Here is an 18,186-nt window from a genome sequence, read left to right as displayed (position 1 = left end):
ATCTTGTGCTATATCTATATTATAGCTCAAAATCAAAAAATTTCAACTCCAATGGTGTGCTAAACTTTGTGCTAAAATAGCATATTGCTATAGTTGGTGCTATATTTAGCACAAACTATAGCAATAGCTATAATTGCCACCTCATCAAAAAGTAAAAAAATGGAGAGAAAGGAATAAAAAATAAATTTATATCTCAACCTATTCAAGTACATGAATGCACATATATTCATTTGGCACAAGATATAACACCAACCATTGGAGATGTGATATTATTTTAGCACCAAAAACCATTTTTTAGTGCTATATTAGCAATAGCTACACCTATTTTTAGCTCACTTGCTCTAACATGTGCTGGTCAGAGTTGTCAAATTTTGTGAACCTCTCAAAAAAAAAAAAGATATTCACATTAAAAATATATATATATTTGTATTTATTTATAGTTACTATTTGTTTCCATCAAAGGGGGAGGAGTGTTAATTGTCAATTTCTGTGACCCTTTCAATAACGAGAAAAAGGTGCATTCATGTGAAAAACATCTATCTTCGTATTTGTTTATAATTATACTTTTTTGAATATATTGTCAATCCTATGTGCAATAATTGTCACAAATTTTAATGAGAAATGTATAAAAAAAAATAGTACAGGAGAGATGGAAAATAAAATAACAGTATTTTGAATAATTCGACAATATTGACATATTTGGTTCACCCTGATCAAGGATGCTTATTTTCAACTTGGTCTTGGAATACACTTCCTGCCTAGAGATGGCAGTTTTACCCGCCCCGATGGATACCCGACTCGTTCCGACCCGATTGGGTCTACCCGAACCCGATTTTTTTGGATTTGGATCCGGATCTGGATCTTATTTTTGGACCCGAAAAAATTTGGATCTGGATCTGGATCTCAGGTATTCCGAACCGAGATCCGACCCGAAACCCGAAACCCGATTTAAACCGGATCCAAACCCGAAACCCGATAAAAACCCGATACAAAATATTATATATATATATATATATATATATATATATATATATATATATATATATAGATACATATATGTTAAATGTAAAGTATTTATATTGAATTATTATGAATTATTAAGTATGAATATTAACATTTTATTTAATTTTATATTTGCAATATAGAATTTATATTTATTACATCAATATTTTATTTTTCTCAATTATTGTGCATTAAAAAAATCTAAATACAATAAAAATAATAAAATATAAATGATAAGCTGAATGATTGTATACAATTGAGTTAACATGTTTCACGTGTTTATTGTAATAAATGAAGCCTGTAATTCCCTTTTTTATATTTCTAAAGTTAAAAAAAATAATCCATAATCACATTTTTTATAGATATATAATTTTAAATTTGTATTTAATTTTATTTTTTTAAATACCCGAATTGGACCCGAACCCGAACCGAAACCCGAAAAAATCCGACGGATCGGATCTGGATCTTCATTTTTCCGACCCGGACCCGAACCCGACCCGACCCGAAATATAATAGATCGGGTCTGGATCTCAAGAAACCCGACCCGATCCGACCCGTTGCCATCCCTATTCCTGCCTATGTGCTGTGATTGAGCAGTAACAAATCCCATCTGGCAAAAATATAACCGAACCAAACATATTGAATATATCTTAATACTAATTGCAAGAAAGAATAATGACAAATATACAAAACCATCCAATATAAGAACAAAAAAATCAGCTGATCAAATCCGATTCACGAGTCTCGAGGCATAAAACGGACTCGGTGCTCTTAGGCCTAATACACACTAAAAAAAATTCCAACAGCCAGTAAAAACAAGTTAAAATTAAAAAGAAACTGAAATATGTCCTCTGAAAACCACAGAACCACAAAATCAGTTCCATGCACGTTGGTCTTTTCCAAACGATGGCTATGTCCAGCAGCTCCCTAGTTCCTTCCTTCAATCATTTTCATTTGTTTATCGCTGGTGCCACTGAATAGTTATCCAGCACTGTCTCACATGCAGTGGCGGATCTGACTCTACGTAAAGTTAAAGAAGGTCAATTTTTTTATAAGAAAAATTAAGAGGGGTCAAAAAAAATTAAGGGAGTCAATTTCAATTTTACAAACTAAAAATATGTATAATATTAAAAAAATAAAAATTTAAGAGGGGTCGATTGCCCCTGCTCACATGCACCTTCCTGTCGAAAACCCATAACCTGTCTATTGTTGTTTCTCTAGAGCTCCTGTTCATTATCGAATAATAAACTTTTGGCGCAAGATCTATCAAAATGCCATTCTTCTCCATCAACACCTTTACGATATTATTACACCTTCGAGTTTTGCATGTTTGATCACTATAGATGTGAATGGACCACAGCTGTGTAGTAAAGCTTGACAATCTTGAAATTATCGGATACAACACAGAAGATGTTTGTAAAATGTAGCCCAAGTCCAATAATGCAATAATGCAACAATGTTGATTCAAATCCAATAATACAACAACGTCGATTCAAATCCAATAATACAACAACGTTGATTCAAGTCCAATAACGCAATAATGCAACAATGTTGATTCAAGTCCAATAGTGCAAGAACCACGATACATTTGTAATAGTCGTGTTTAATAAGAGAAGCGGCATTTTCTTTGCTAGAAGCCTAAGCTTGTGTAGGACATTCGTCAAAAAAATGACCGGTTTATCTCGCGTTATATATTTATCTAAACATGATTTTGACAATACAGGCTTACAATATATGTTCTAATACTTTTCAAATGAGTCAGAGTCGAATTCAGGTTTCCGAAAATAACAGAGGATAAACTCACCACTTGGGTCATCCAATTCTATAACATGATTTTGACTTTAAGATAGCTAAACAGGCAAACTTGGTGGGCACGCAAATATAGAAACAAATGTTATTCTTTTTACTAGTAGCCGGTTCGCTTCCCATCGGACCCTGTACAGTCGAGCTGCTTATTAGCTCGGTGCCAAGAGCAGGATTATATAATTTTTTAAAATTTATTATTTATAGAAATATAATATTTTAATATATTTATTTAAGCTATTATTGTTTAGAAATAAAAGTTTTTATACCTTCTTCATCTTTAGCGAATCTTGTGAAGGGATGAAGTTGAATTAAATATTACGTAATATTTTAGTATTTGGTAATCCTGATGTTGGAAGGAATTTAGCTGAGCTTATTAATTAATTAAACGTATAGATGAAAATTTGGTACCCGAAGTACTTTACAATGATAAAATTATGAAGCAGGACAGGTGTGATCAGCATTTGTTTGTCAAATTAGGACAAATGCTATCTGATTCTATATATCTTGCAAATCTTGCAAATCCTACTTATCACATAACACATAATAATTGCAAGCCATTCTCTGCCAAAACTGATATGGCTCTCCAAGGTCTGAGTTCAGCCTTCCTAGTTACTGCACTTCCCCGCAGTTCTGTTCCTTTAGAAAGAAATCATAACAAAAGCTTTGCTACTCAACGCTCTGTTCAACGCATAAAAACTAGAGCTACGATTATAAACCAGGATAGCGGTGCAGCTTTGAGAAGAAATGCAAACTACCCACCAAGTTCCTGGGATTACGATTTCGTCAAGTCACTAACCAGTGATTATACTGTACTAATGCTTCTTCTGTTGCTCCTGGTTATGAATATTTAAAATATATACCGCTCTCTATATATTTATAATGGGTTTGGAGCACTAAAAATAGTATATGTTGGGTCATAAAGTGTCGCTCTTAATATGGTTGTTTGTGATATGTGAATACAGGGTTTTACTTATTAAGTACGGTATGATATGCTGCAAAATACGTGTGTTGTGGACTGACTCCGGTGTATATGTACTCAGATATAAATTATGGAGCGTTATGATTTTACTCTAGCTATAATATAAATAAGATATGTGTAATAAACTTGTATATCACTACCTGCATGGCTGCATGGGGATGGCTAGATCATTAAAAATACTTTTTTCTGGGTTTTAATCTCAATCTCAATTCTGGGATCATATTAAGTTGGTGATAATTTTATGTAACTTGTATAATCTTCGCAGGAAGAGAAATATGCAAGACAGTTGGATGAGTTGAAGGACAATGTAAAACGTCTCATTCATGCAGAAACGGATGACCCGTTGGCCAAGCTCGAGTTGCTTGACACAGTTCAAAGGCTAGGGTTGAACCATCGATTCCAGAATGATGTAAAACAAGCAGTTGATGTAATATATAATAATATCAATGATGCATGGCTGAGTGATGATCTTTATACAACAGCTCTGCAATTCAGAATGCTCAGGGAGCATGGATATACTGTGTCACAAGGTCTGTCATGCTTTACTTTTTTAATAACTCAATGCTACTGATCTATCCATTTCACTCAAAATCAGATTCGTATAATTCTTACCTTATTCTCGTATTTGTTTTTTTTTTTTTGGCAGATGTGTTCGGGAGGTTCAAAGATGACACAGGTAATTTTAAGGCAAATCTTTGCGAGGATGTGAAGGGGTTGCTCAGCTTGTATGAAGCATCTTTCTATGGTTTCCAAGGTGAAGATGTCATTGATGAAGCGAAGGCCTTTTCAACAGCATGCTTAAAGAATGCTGTACAACAAGGGAAAATATGTCCTAACATGAGAGCAAAAGTGAATCATGCCTTAGATATGCCTTTGCATTGGAAATTAATAAGGGTGGAGGCTAGATGGTACATTGATGCATACGAGAAAGAACAAAACATCAACTCTAATTTGCTTAACTTCGCCAAGTTAGACTATAACATCATCCAATCAGTTTACCAGAAAGAAGTCAGCAAACTAGCAAGGTATATAAATTTTATGTTTTATATAGAACCAGTGGTGAATTGGAAATTAAAATAACCCGGGGATAATTATTAAAAGGAAAATGTTTCATGAACAAAATTAGATACAAAATTATTCACAAAATGAGTATGTGTTAAGTTTTGATTCGATTGATCTCTGTATATGCATTAATAGCATCAATCAAAACATCATAACTCAATTGCCATGTCATTTTATACAAAATTTTGTATCCAATTTTGTGGTTGTAGCACTACTCTTTTTAAAATAATTAAATTTACTTATAACTAGAACTAGTCGGGCTCCAATAAAAATCTATTAATCTTTAAACATAAACAACTGATTTTTTGTTTTAAAAAAAATCATTGACTTTCCTAGCTGAGTCGAGGGCCGAGGCTGCAGCCTGGGTTAGGCTCCCTTATTCCGCTACATAATTGTTTCATACTAACCCCAATTTCGTAAACGAGCTGGTATTCATGTCAAGTGGCCAGTTTTTTTTGTGTGTAAGTATATTTATATATCCTCTGCAGTTGGTGGGTGGAAACTGGATTGGACAAGATGAGCTTTGCACGAGACAGGTTAGTAGAACATTATTTCTGGTGCAATGGAACAGTTCCGGATCCAGAATATAAGGCTTTCCGAGATATGGGAACAAAAGTAATTTGCTTACTAATAACCATTGATGATTTGTACGATATATATGGCTCATTAGAAGAGCTGGAGCTCTTTACAGATTATGTTGACAGGTATGTATAATCTACGTCATTTTGTGCATATTTCTCTATCTGTTTCTGTGTACCTAACATTACTCTTAGCATTTTGCAAGCTCCCATATCTTTCTATTATACTATTTCAGATGGGATATTACAGAAATTGACAAGCTCCCAAAAAAATTGAAGACGGTTCTTCTTGCAATGTTCAATACCACAAATCAAATAGGATACTGGACACTGCAAGAACGAGACTTTAACATTATACCATATTTAAGTAAACAAGTATGAACTGTATTTAGAGAACTTCATTACAGTTTTCACTTGTCTTTGTTCAATCAATAGACTGCCTCAAATTTTTTCCTGAATCATGGCAGTGGACATATATGTGTAAAGCTTTTCTCCAAGAAGCGAAATGGTATTATTCTGGATACAAGCCAACACTGGAGGAATATATGGAAAATGGTGCATTTTCATCTGCGGCTCCAATGGTTTTGTTTTGTGCTTACTTCCTAACTGCAGATAAGATAACTGTGGAGGCGTTGGATTATGTAGACAAGCTTCCAAGTATCATGTCATGCTCCTCCTTGATTCTTCGACTAACCAATGATCTGGGAACATCATCTGTAAGTACACTGACCTTCACACAATCATATATGTGTATATCATTGTATCCATGTCCTAGTTTTGATTAGATTTGCGTGTACCTTAGGAAGAGTTGGCACGAGGAAGTAGTCTGAAAGCAGTCCAATGTTACATGAACGATACTGGAGCAAGTGAAGCAGAGTCCAAAAAATATGTTGATAGTTTAGTGCACGAGAAATGGAAGATTCTAAATGAAGATTTGCTTGGAAGTCATCCTTTCAGTGAACCATTTCTCACAGCCAATCCAAATCTTGCGCGAACAACTCAAAGCTTTTATCAGTATGGAGATGGACTTGGCGAACCTCAGAACTGGATGAAGGACCTTTTGAAATCGTTATTGGTGGAACCCTTTACTCTTAACCATTGATGTGCACAACTTCTTGGCGCTATGACTACCAGTTATAAAGCCATTTATTTTCTCTTCAGCAATGATAAATAACCAGTCTTGAATTTTAGTTGTATGTGACAACTTCTGATTTGGATAAATTAAAACAACATGACACCAAAACAGTCAGCATAGAAGGGCAATGAAACATCATTTTAAACAAGCAATAGCGTAGTTTGCTAATTATAATAGCAGGCCGATGTGCAGCATCAGCAAAATTAGTAGGTAGTTAAATATTAAAACGAATGTGTTAGGTTTTAACTAGAAGATATAAGTGGCTGCTCAAGTTTTCAAATTAGGACTTGGGAGTAAAAATTAGAATAGCAGGCCAATGTGCGGCATCAGCAGAACTGGTGGGCAGTTAAATTATAGTAGGAGCCTGCAGGCCAATCTGCAGCATCAGCAAAATTGGTGACAGTTATATTTAGAAACAAATATGTTACTGTTTTAACTATAAGAATTGGTTAGTAGTTCAAGTTTTCAAATTATAATGAAAAGATTATGAATCAGGTGTGACAGTTTGATTTTCAAATTAGGACAAATTATATTTGCTTCAATATATATTGTAATTCGCACATATCATGGAACGCATAATATACTTGCAAACCTTTCTCTGCCAAAACTGATATGGCCCTCCAAAATCTGAGTTCAACCTTACTAGTCACTGCACTTCCCTGCAGTTATGTTTCTTCAGCAAGGAATCATAATAGAACCTTTGCGACTGAAGGCCGTGTTCAATGCATAAAAACTACAGATACGATGATTGACCAGGTGAACGGTGCAGCTTTGAGAAGAAATGCAAACTACCCACCAAGTTCCTGGGACTACAACTTCGTCAAGTCACTAAACAGTGATTATACTGTACTAATGCTTGTTCTGTTGCTCATGTGCATGAATATTTGACACATCTCTCACTGCATATTTGTAAATGGGTTTAGATCTCTGAAAAACGTATGTTGGGGCATTATATGGTATTGTTCTTAATAAGTGTGGAATGGTAAAATGGTTATTTTAATATGTGAATATTATGTTCTACTTATCAAGTACGGTATGATATGCAACAACATACGTCTTTTGTGGACCTGACCCTTTTATATATACTTGCTATAAATTATCTAGCAATATGATTTTACCCTAGCTATAACATAGATAAGATATACCATGATGAACTTGTATAATATTTACCTGCATGGCTGCATGGGTTTGGCTAGATCATCAAAAATACTTTTTTTTTTCTGGATATTAATCACGATCTTTATCCTGGGATCATATTTATCAATTTATCCACTTTAGGTGAATGATAATTTCATGTAACATGTGTAATCTTTGCAGGAAGAGAAATATGCAAGACAGTTGGACGAGTTGAAGGACCTTGTGAAACGTCTAATTCATGCAGAAACGGATGACCCATTGGCCAAGCTCGAGTTGCTTGACACGGTTCAAAGGCTAGGGTTGAACCACCGATTCCAGAATGATGTAAAACAAGCAATTAATGTTATATATAATAATATTAGTGAGGCGTCATTGAGTGATGATCTTTATACAACAGCTCTGCAATTCAGAATGCTCAGAGAGCATGGATATACTGTGTCACAAGGTCTGTCACAGCTTACCTTCAATTTTAAGTGATCAATTATATGGTTGATCTATAGATTTAACTCAAAATCAGAACAGTGATTTATATAAATCTAATCTTCATTTTTTTGTCGCAGATGTGTTCAGAAGGTTTAAAGATGACACGGGTAATTTCAAGGCAAATCTTTGCGAGGATGTGAAGGGGTTACTCAGCTTGTATGAAGCATCTTTCTACGGTTTCCAAGGTGAAGATATCATTGATGAAGCGAAGGCCTTTTCAACAGCATGCTTAAAGAATGCTGTGGAACAAGGGAAAATAGCTCTTAACATGACAGCAAAAGTGAATCATGCCTTAGATATGCCTCTGCATTGGAAATTAACAAGAGTGGAGGCTAGATGGTACATTGATGCATACGAGAAAGAACAAAACATCAACTCTAATTTGCTTAACTTCGCCAAGTTAGACTATAACATCATCCAATCAGTTTACCAGAAAGAAGTCAGCAAACTAGCAAGGTATATAAATTATATGTTTTATAGAACCAGTGGTTAATCAGAAATTAAGATGACCGGGGCCAATTTTTGAATAATAATATTTACTTATAAATAGAACTAGTGGGGTAACAATAAAAAATCAATTAATCTTTAAACATAAACAACTGAATTTTTGTTAAAAAAAATCTTGACTTTCCTAGCTCAGTCGGGGCTGCAGCCTGGATTACGTTCCGCTACATAACTGTTTAAGTTGACCCCAAGGTTCGTACAGGAGCTGATATTCATGTCAAGTGACCAGTTTTCTGTGTTTATAAGTATATGTATATATCCTCTGCAGTTGGTGGGTGGAAACTGGATTGGACAAGATGAGCTTTGCACGAGACAGGTTAGTAGAACATTATTTCTGGTGCAATGGAACAGTTCCGGATCCAGGATATAAGGCTTTCCGAGATATGGGAACCAAAGTCATTTGCTTACTAATAATCATTGATGATTTGTACGATATATATGGCTCATTAGAAGAGCTGGAGCTCTTCACAGATTATGTTGACAGGTATGTGTAATCATAATAACAGTGGAATCTACGTCATTCTGTGCATATTTCTGTATCTGTTTCTATGTACCTAGCATTACTCTTAGTAGTTTGCAAGCTTCCATATCTTTCTATTATACTATTTCAGGTGGGATATTACAGAAATCGACAAGCTCCCAAACAACTTGAAGACGGTTCTTCTTGCAATGTTCAATACCACAAATCAAATAGGATACTGGACACTGCAAGAACGAGACTTCAACATCATACCATATTTCAGCAAACAAGTATCTTCAAATGACTTAATTTACTTTTCAAACTAACCTTGTTCAATCTATAGGCTGCCTGATCAATGTTTCCTTGAATTATGGCAGTGGACATATATGTGTAAAGCTTTTCTCAAAGAAGCAAAATGGTATTATTCTGGATACAAGCCAACACTGGAGGAATATATGCAGAATGGTGCAGTTTCATCTGCAGCTCCAATAGTTTTGTTTTGCGCCTACTTCCGAACTGCGGATAAGATAACTGTGGAGGCATTGGACTACATAGACAAGCTTCCCAGTATCATGTGGTGTTCCTCCATGATTCTTCGACTAACCAATGATCTTGGAACATCATCTGTACGTATACTGACCTTAATGACACAATCATACATGTGTAGACGTATTCATGTTCTGGTTTTGATTAGATTTACATGCAACTTAGGAAGAGTTGGCTCGAGGAGATAGTCTGAAGGCAGTGCAGTGTTACATGAATGATACTGGAGCAAGTGAAGCAGAGTCCAGAAAATATGTTGATAGTTTAGTGCACGAGACATGGAAGATTCTTAATAAAGATTTGCTTGCAAGCTACCCTGTCGGTGAACCATTTCGCACAGCAAATGCAAATCTTGCACGAACAGCTCAAACCTTTTATCAGCACGGAGATGGACTTGGCATCCCTCAAAACTATATCAAGGACCTCTTGAAATCGTTTTTGTTGGAACCGTTTGCTCTTAACCGTTGACGTACTCAACTTCTCAAAAGTCAAAATGAACATGTATTTAGGCACGGAGGGAGTACTGAGCTATACTCATATATACAGTGATCAATGTATTTTTCACTAATGCATTTGCTCAACTGAAGTAGTTGACCACAAGGCAACAGCGCCAACGTTACGTTTCTTATTCTATAATACATGCAAATATCAAATACCAGTTGCCTCAAATAATGTCAATATGTTCAGATACACAAGGTTCTTGGACTTCAGAACCAGGCACATTGAAGAACAGATGCATAATTATAAGTTAATTATAATAATATCGGTAGTGAACAATCCTTGGGGAGATGGATGTTTGAACGAGCCCTCCAACTTAGGCAACCGGTGGACGGAGAACATGATCCTGTGTGGTGTCTACTACAGCTGGTGGCATAAATTGCCACATTGCAACACCAGGGTAGCCAACAAAGGACATTAACTTGTTTCCTTCAGCTTGTCCTTGTTGTGCAGAATATGCAGCTCGCAATGTAGAGGGATGAGGTAAAAAGGCTGGTTGGGCACTGAAGGCTTTGATTTGCTGCTCCAGCTTCTCTTTGTCTGCCTTTATCTTCTGCTTCTCATCACGGAGCTCATGCTTCTCAACCTGAACAAAATATGAAATTTATTAAACCTTTCTGAAGGAAAAGTGGAAAGTGAAATCTCCAGATCTACCAAGAAGCTACATCTCAAATGGTAGCATGTCTTTACTCTTATAGTTATAACCCCTTGACAAATTTGAGCCTCAACAAAAAGCACTAGCATGTTTATGCCTCTATTTCTTCAAGGATAGCCCTTGGACAACTTCCTTTCAGCCAGAATCTTTACTGATTTAGCAAAAAAACGAAAAAAAAACTTTTTATACTTGATTAAAGCAATGTTCTTAAGACACTATGCTATTAGTAAAGCCCATTTCAAATTAGGCTGCCTGTTCTTCTATACCCCTAGAGTGTATTAATAGAAGAAAAAACAACCTGATTTTACTTCCGAAAAGGATTAGATCTACTCTAACCTTCCTCTAGACAAAGGTGATAAACTTTTAAAGCAGAGGAATAGTAGAATAAACACCTTTAAATCTTTAATCTTCTCCTGCAGTTCCTCATTAGATTCCTTAAGTGCATTAGCTTCATTCCTTAGCTGTGTCAACATCCGAACAGCGTCATTCAGAATAGCAGCCTTGTCAGTTTTAGGTGGCCTTCCAGGCTCAAGGATGGAACTCAATTCCAGGAACCTTAATTTTAAGGTAGATCACTTTAGGAAAGAATACTAGAAATAAAAACGAGTTGATGGGTATATGAGCATGCCTTTCATTCAGTTTATCTCTCCGCATTTTCTCCCGGCATGCTTTGGAGCCAGATGCATTAAGTGAGTCTGGTCTCGCCCTGTATAGGCACTAATACATGTTACGCTATTATTTCAATTTTCTCAAGTATTTTGATTGCTTTAGGTATTAAGATATTGATATATGTGTAAATCTAATGAAAACTGTGGAAAGATTGAGAGATTCTGCATGTGTGCATCAACAAGTGTCACAGTGAGCAAAGCTAATAAAATTCATTCCACACTCCATCAAACAGTACTGACATAAGCTTCTAAGCAAAATAAAATAAGACCCAACTATAAGCAATTTATGTGCAGTAGCACCTTGATAAGTAAAAAAAATCATTTGACCTTAATGACTGTACAACCACCACCTTCCCTGCTATATTTCTGAATTTCAGGCAAGCATACTTGGAATGAAATTGAAAATGTTTTTACCACTATGTGGTGTTAGAAAAGGGATTTCAGTACTATGGTCAATTAATTATATTTTTGACGGTATAAAACTGAAATAATAATTTTAATGTTCTAAGAAATTGCAAACTTAAGTGACAAATATGGCACTTATGAAACAGTGTACAAAAGTTCTTGTCTTCTAAGGAGTTATTATAATGGCTCTGGAAATAATTCAAAAAATCAAAATTTTGTGGGATCAGACAAACACAAAGCAGTATAGCCGAGAGTGTATTCTTCATCATATTTAATTACTTGACCAATCGTTCTAAAAATATTAAAACAACAAAATATATAATTAAGACGTTCCAATGAAAGAAAATGACATGGGCTTGACTACATTTCTACTACACATTATATATGTTCATAAGAGAATTGTCTTCTCAGCTGCAGCCTTTACCAGCTTTGTTTTGCAACAATGTTTTTTTAACTGAAGTGCAGATGAACCTCATGTCTATTCCTATTATAGATTTATGAAAAATAATTAGCATTAGAAAATACACTTGGGTATCTGCAAATATAATATTACACCCATTTAAACCAGAAAACTGATGAAGGACTTACTAGGCAAGATGATGATACAAATCTGAGTTGCTTCACTCCTTTATATGGCAAGTGATATTTTCACATTTTAAGACTTCACTCTACTGCAATTTTTATCAGGTACAACAATGTAATGGAAGTATGAAACCAACATTTTGCTACTGTATGCTATGTTTAAGAAACCAGGAATCAAAAGCATCTAAACATCTCAACTTTTTATAAATAACCAACTAGGTTTAGCACCAGCATAGCCTCAATTATATACTTAACCAAACGAGGATTAGGGATTCTCTAGTGGTAGAGGCTCTCCCCCACCACCTTTTGGCAATGGGTTCTAGTTCCCACTCCCCCTCTCCTTCAAATATATAATGAAATGCCAAAAAAAAAAAAATAATAAGTTCACCATATTCCCAAGTTTTAAGAGTTCACAAAAAACACAAAATAATAACACAATGCAAGCAAAAAATGTCAAAATGTTTTTTATGTGTAAACTAGTTGATTCATAGTTTGGAGAATAAATGTACTTGGAGCAGTGGAAAGAGAAATGTGATATATATTGAAACTATATTTCTCTTTTTATTTTTTATTATTATTATTTTTTTTGTGTGTGTGTGTTGGGGTGTGTGGGGGTGGGGGGTGGGGGGGGGGGGGGGGGGGGGGGGGGGGGGGTGGGGGGGGGGGGGGGGGGGGAGGTGAGGTTAAGGAGTGTACCGTTTTCGAGATTCCAATTCCTTGTGTCCTTGAGAACCCAGAATCAAGCTGTCTATTTCCGCACTGCATACATAATTTAGAAATGCATCAATGTAAAAGGTTGTTGGAAGTATATTGTTTGCGGTGCTTTCCTTTCAGGTAGTGCATACCAGAGGACATATCATATTTGTATAGTCAAACTCCCCGGGGGGGAGGGAGGAGAGATCTGTAGTCCATATATACTTTAAAATATAATAACAGGAAAAAAAAATTAGTGCCTCTCCATCAGATTGAAGAGACAAAAGCAACTCCTTCCATTTGAAGAGAGAAAGATGTTCTCTCAAGAATATTGTGTCATATCATGTTAAAGTCAATTTTAATAGTGGATATTCTTTAAAATCTCTTACAGATATATCAGCATTACAAAATTCACTGGCGCTGAAAGGAAAAAATGTAAATATATTGTTGTTTCTTATTATACATGATGCTGAATCCTCCTTAGAACATATACTCGACCACTACCAGATATTGCTCAATACATCATATAGGATAATATACTTCATTACATATGAGTTGGCCACAAAAGGCCAAACAACATGTACATGATATAATATTTTTATGCCCTAAAATATTTGCATGAAAGAAGATGCAATTGGATAATATTTGATGTAGCATATTCTAGTGTTATTTCAATTATTTATTCACATATGGATATTATTAATATATGGGCTAAATGCTGTATGAACTTGTGTCAATAGAATAATGAAGAACAATTTAATAAGCAAACATTTTAAGGACTGAACTTGATGGAAACTGCAATTAATTTATTACAGCCATATGTAATATGTCCGGTACAAGGGTCTAAACCTCTAACATGCAGTCTAGGTTAACTTTCGTTTTAGAAACATAAAGCTAAGAACCGAGATATACAGAGTAACTAGTTACACAACAATTCACAGTCCTCTTATCCTCTATACAGTATATACTGAAGCCAACATGAATAGAGCAAGGTACTCCTAGCATGAGACACGAAGTGCTAGAGCAATTCCAATATTGTTCTATATCTTGTTCTATAGCTATATTATAGAACGAAAACTAAAATTACCAATGGTGTTCTATATTTTGAGCTAAAACAGAACAATACTATAGTTTGTTCTAAATAAAGAACAAAAGATAGATGGAGTTATAATTCTCACCACACCAAAAAGTGAAAATAGTGGGATCCTTGGAGTAAAGATAGGTTGAAAAATTGAATTTGTATATAAAAGTTAAATTTGGAACAAGATATCGCACCAACCATTGGAGACATGTTATTAGTTCAGCATTAAAAATCACTTTTTGATGCTAAATTATAGCAATATCTCCATCTATTTTAGCACAAATGGTGAAATCAAAAAACTAAACAGTAGTTTAATTTAAAAGAAGCCGAGGTTACACTCATTGAACACCTTAAACAATTTGATTATTGATGCTACTTCATTAAAATACTCTTAACTTGATGACTTGCCAAGAATAAGTGCATTTTAGTTCAGTTAAACTAGCTCTTTTTTAATATTGTTTAATATTGGTTTCACATGGAAATGTATATAAATTGCATTGCCCAATATCTAAACCTCTATAATGTCCATAATAGTATTCTGCCTATTCTTTGTGGATTTTGAAATTTTATAGAGGCACAACGATATTGTTCATCATATAATACTTAGAAATTAGTTACTATTGGATGCTAAGTCTGGTTAAGCAGTACTGAAAATTTTATAATGTGGGTAAACTTAAAATAATGACCGTGATATAAACTTACAATGTATATCTATAATATAAAATTGCATTATATAAGTAAATAGTATTTATCCAATAATGTATAATTTCTAGTAAAATTGTAAAAATGAAGATATCTAGTATACTTGACTACATTCATAAACTCTCTAAAACATTTAGAAAGATAATGCACAAAATGAAGATAATAAAAATGAATTCATAGTAATAGCCAAAGATTAATAGCTAAATAAAATGATGTACCCATCTCACCCGGGCCGGATCCTACCTAAACAATTTGGTTTGGTTATACAATCTACTCCCTCCGTCCCACAAGATTCTTTACGGTTTCCTTATTTGGCTGTCACCCATTTCTTTACATTACAAAAATTTCCTAAAATACTTAATGGGTCCCACCACTTTACCACTTTTCCTCCCTTTTCGCACTACTTTTACTCCACTATCTCTCTTTTATATATTAAAAACCAGTGGGTCCCGCCACTCCACCCACTTTTCTTTCTCTTTTTCACTACTTTATACATATTTCTTAACCTCCGTACCCAAACCCAATGTAAAGAATTGGGTGGGACGGATGGAGTATAACTTATACAGATTCCTTACACTATAATTGAATTACTTAATAACCATGCAAACTACACAACACAGAAATCTCAATGTCCATGCACTCATGCGACTCGAACTCTCGACCTCTTTCTTGTTATTACCGAACACAATCCGGATATTAGCTAGCCTAAGTTTACTACACACATGACAACCAAACATAGTACATCTGTACATGTATTCACATAGAAACCTACCTAGTAGGTACACAACATAGAAGAAGAAGACAAAAACCCAAGCAACTAAAAAAGTCAACGCACCTTGAGTTGGAAGAAGAATTGACGGTGGGATTAGGCCAGGTGAAGGCGACGGTGGGCGGCGCCGGGAAATGAATATCGTCCATCAAATCATAATCAAAAACCCAGTTGGAAGATGCGGTTAAGTCAATATCCATGGAGTTCATTGCTAGTGGAGTGTTTGGATGGTGAAACACATAAATAAAATTGAAGAGAATGGGGAGCAGCTGCTTTATTCTATTATTAGAATAGAAAAATAAAATGTGTCTTCCAAGATGATAGATGATAATTGGAGTGTGATGGAATGAATATATTTATTCAAGAGGGACGGCTAGGAAAAGAGTGGAGTGGTGATTGATGGATTGGCGGCCATTTCATCTCTGTGGGTTCCACACTGTGTTATTCCTTGTCTTTTTAACTTGCTTTCTTGGATATTTGCGACAATCGTAAATAGATGGGAAAATAGATTTTTTTGTCACCCAACTTATTATTTGTTTAGAAACCTACCACTGAACTATAATTTTTTTCTTTTTTGCCACTAATGTTAGGTTCGGATTTTTTTTTGTCACTAACATTAGGTTCGGATTTGATTATTAACATTGTGTTATTCTTTTTAGAGTCAATTGCATTTGGCACCCTTTTGATTTCAGCATGTTGCACATTGCACCTAATAGTTTTGGAATAAACACTATGCAGCCCCTTACTTTTAACCTGTAGACACTTTGCACCCTTTCCGTTATCTTCTGCCGTTACCGTTAACTTTTGAAGGGGTATTTTGGGAAATTTTATTATATTTAATTAAAATCAGACCTTTATTTAAATTTCCCGACCATCTAAACGATATTTTTCGGAAATTTATTTTTCGGTAGTCTGCAATATAATAGTGATCTGTGTCTATATCTTTATATGTAGTACTCCATATGTGTCCTAGGTAGTTTATCTTAGAGGACGAGAGTACGGATTTTTATAGTCAGAAAGGAAATCTCAAAATTAACTTATGGAACTACATTTATAAAAAGTGGGAACCTTAAAATAAGTGACAAGTAGTGGTAAATAACTATAAAGTCAAGTGATACTATATATTTGTGAAGTCTTAAAATAATTCATAAAACTAAATTTTTTAGGTTCTTAAAATGCCTGTTAAACTCTCATACTTCAAGGTAAACTAGCTAAGGGACATATAGATGACTGTATATAATGTTATAGACACATATCATATCACCATAATATTGCAGACTACCACTATGTTTTTATAATGCTTAAAAAATAACATATTGTCAATAATCAAATCAAAACATAACGTCAGTGACAAAAAAAAATCCAACGTTTTTTTAAGGAAAAAAACACCAACATTAAATTTTATACAGAAAAAATAAAATAAAATAATTTTTAAAATTTTTTGGAGTCTCAAAACGCGTGTCCAACTCTCGTCCTCCAAGGTAAACTACCTAGGACACTAATATATAAACACATATCAGATCGCCATTATATTGCAGACTAACATTATATTTTAATAATACCAAAAAAATAACATAGTGTTAATAATCAAATCCGAACCTAACGTTAGTGACAAAAAAAAGTCCGAACCTAACACTAGTGACAAAAAAGAAAAAAATTATAATTCAGTGGTAGGTTTCTAAACAAATAATAAGTTGGGTGGCAAAAAAATCTATTTTCCCTAAATAGATCGAATCGGGATTAATCCGAGATATTGATTAGGAATTAATCAAAAAAATTAATAAGATTAAAATTTGAGTATTCAATGTTATTTATAAATAAAAAGTTACTCATAAATAATTAATTAAAATTTTAAAATCAAATATCAACCGAATTTAGGGATTTAAAATTATACATATATTTAAATTAATAATACAAACATATCTTAATGGGTATGGGAAAATATGAATACAAACATGCTCTATTTATCAATACAACTTACTCTGTTCATTCGTCAACTCTTTGCTTGCAAGTCAATTTGATTAATTTTTACGCATATTTTAAGAAATAGTCAGATGAATTAGTCAAAAATTTTATTCAGGAAAATAAATTTGTTAAGGCTATTATTCTTTTACATATTAGATATGTGTATAAAATTTAAGGTAGAAAATATTTTAGAGCTTAGTGAATATTCAGGATGTGTAGAAGAATTGTTTTTATAAAATAATCTTTTGAAAATTTTTAATTTCATCAAATATAAATAGTTTTCAAGATATGTCCTATAAATAATATACAAATATGTTTATTAACTAAGGTTATATTCGTAATTTGGTCCTGCTAACCTAACAAAAGCTATAATTTTTTTATTTTTTTTTCAGGACAAAAGCTATAATTTGGTTACTGATGAATAGGAGTAAGAAACTGTGTCTGAACAGCAGAAAAAAAAATGACGAAATTAGTGTTCC

At 34.1% G+C, this 18,186-nt stretch overlaps 3 protein-coding genes across 4 annotated transcripts; 2 read left to right on the top strand and 1 right to left on the bottom strand.

Moving 5' to 3' along the window:
* Window positions 1–3,340: 3,340 nt before the first annotated feature.
* LOC108221799 ((+)-alpha-terpineol synthase-like) lies at window positions 3,341–6,623 on the top strand. Of its 2 annotated transcripts, none has more exons than XM_064093724.1 (7): window positions 3,341–3,644; window positions 4,053–4,317; window positions 4,434–4,812; window positions 5,338–5,553; window positions 5,664–5,802; window positions 5,895–6,143; window positions 6,230–6,623. In XM_064093724.1, the coding sequence occupies exons 1-7, from the start codon at window positions 3,384–3,386 to the stop codon at window positions 6,527–6,529; spliced, it is 1,809 nt and encodes a 602-aa protein (XP_063949794.1). In that variant the 5' UTR covers window positions 3,341–3,383; the 3' UTR covers window positions 6,530–6,623. The 2 variants fall into 2 exon arrangements, with proteins under 2 accessions (XP_063949794.1, XP_017251145.2); XM_017395656.2 differs by having other exon boundaries at window positions 3,342–3,617.
* Window positions 6,624–7,174: 551 nt separating this feature from the next.
* LOC108221798 ((+)-alpha-terpineol synthase-like) lies at window positions 7,175–10,157 on the top strand. The gene is made up of 7 exons (XM_017395655.2): window positions 7,175–7,408; window positions 7,880–8,144; window positions 8,260–8,638; window positions 8,955–9,170; window positions 9,298–9,436; window positions 9,524–9,772; window positions 9,858–10,157. Exons 1-7 carry the CDS (start codon window positions 7,175–7,177, stop codon window positions 10,155–10,157), a joined length of 1,782 nt encoding a protein of 593 aa, XP_017251144.1.
* Window positions 10,158–10,230: 73 nt separating this feature from the next.
* Window positions 10,231–16,104, bottom strand: LOC108224041 (transcription factor ILR3). Its single transcript, XM_017398581.2, has 5 exons — window positions 15,809–16,104; window positions 13,194–13,256; window positions 11,471–11,548; window positions 11,235–11,397; window positions 10,231–10,773 (listed from the first exon to the last, which is right to left on the bottom strand). The coding sequence occupies exons 1-5, from the start codon at window positions 15,949–15,951 to the stop codon at window positions 10,504–10,506; spliced, it is 717 nt and encodes a 238-aa protein (XP_017254070.1). The 5' UTR covers window positions 15,952–16,104; the 3' UTR covers window positions 10,231–10,503.
* Between the last annotated feature and the right edge of the window lie 2,082 nt (window positions 16,105–18,186).

The sequence above is a fragment of the Daucus carota genome, chromosome 5 (assembly GCF_001625215.2).
Source record: "Daucus carota subsp. sativus chromosome 5, DH1 v3.0, whole genome shotgun sequence".
NCBI lineage: Eukaryota > Viridiplantae > Streptophyta > Magnoliopsida > Apiales > Apiaceae > Daucus > Daucus carota.
This window is presented reverse-complemented; position numbering and strand designations above follow the sequence as displayed.

Coding starts and splice junctions, on each gene's coding strand:
- LOC108221799 (XM_064093724.1), top strand. CDS start 3,384: ATGGCTCTCCAAGGTCTGAGTTCAGCCTTCCTAGTTACTGCACTTCCC. Junction 3,645..4,052: donor TGCTTCTTCTGTTGCTCCTG/GTTATGAATATT, acceptor TAATCTTCGCAG/GAAGAGAAATATGCAAGACA. Junction 4,318..4,433: donor TGGATATACTGTGTCACAAG/GTCTGTCATGCT, acceptor TTTTTTTGGCAG/ATGTGTTCGGGAGGTTCAAA.
- LOC108221798 (XM_017395655.2), top strand. CDS start 7,175: ATGGCCCTCCAAAATCTGAGTTCAACCTTACTAGTCACTGCACTTCCC. Junction 7,409..7,879: donor CACTAAACAGTGATTATACT/GTACTAATGCTT, acceptor TAATCTTTGCAG/GAAGAGAAATATGCAAGACA. Junction 9,437..9,523: donor TACCATATTTCAGCAAACAA/GTATCTTCAAAT, acceptor GAATTATGGCAG/TGGACATATATGTGTAAAGC.
- LOC108224041 (XM_017398581.2), bottom strand. CDS start 15,951: ATGAACTCCATGGATATTGACTTAACCGCATCTTCCAACTGGGTTTTT. Junction 11,549..13,193: donor GAATTGGAATCTCGAAAACG/GTACACTCCTTA, acceptor GTGCCTATACAG/GGCGAGACCAGACTCACTTA. Junction 11,398..11,470: donor AGAGATAAACTGAATGAAAG/GCATGCTCATAT, acceptor CTTAAAATTAAG/GTTCCTGGAATTGAGTTCCA.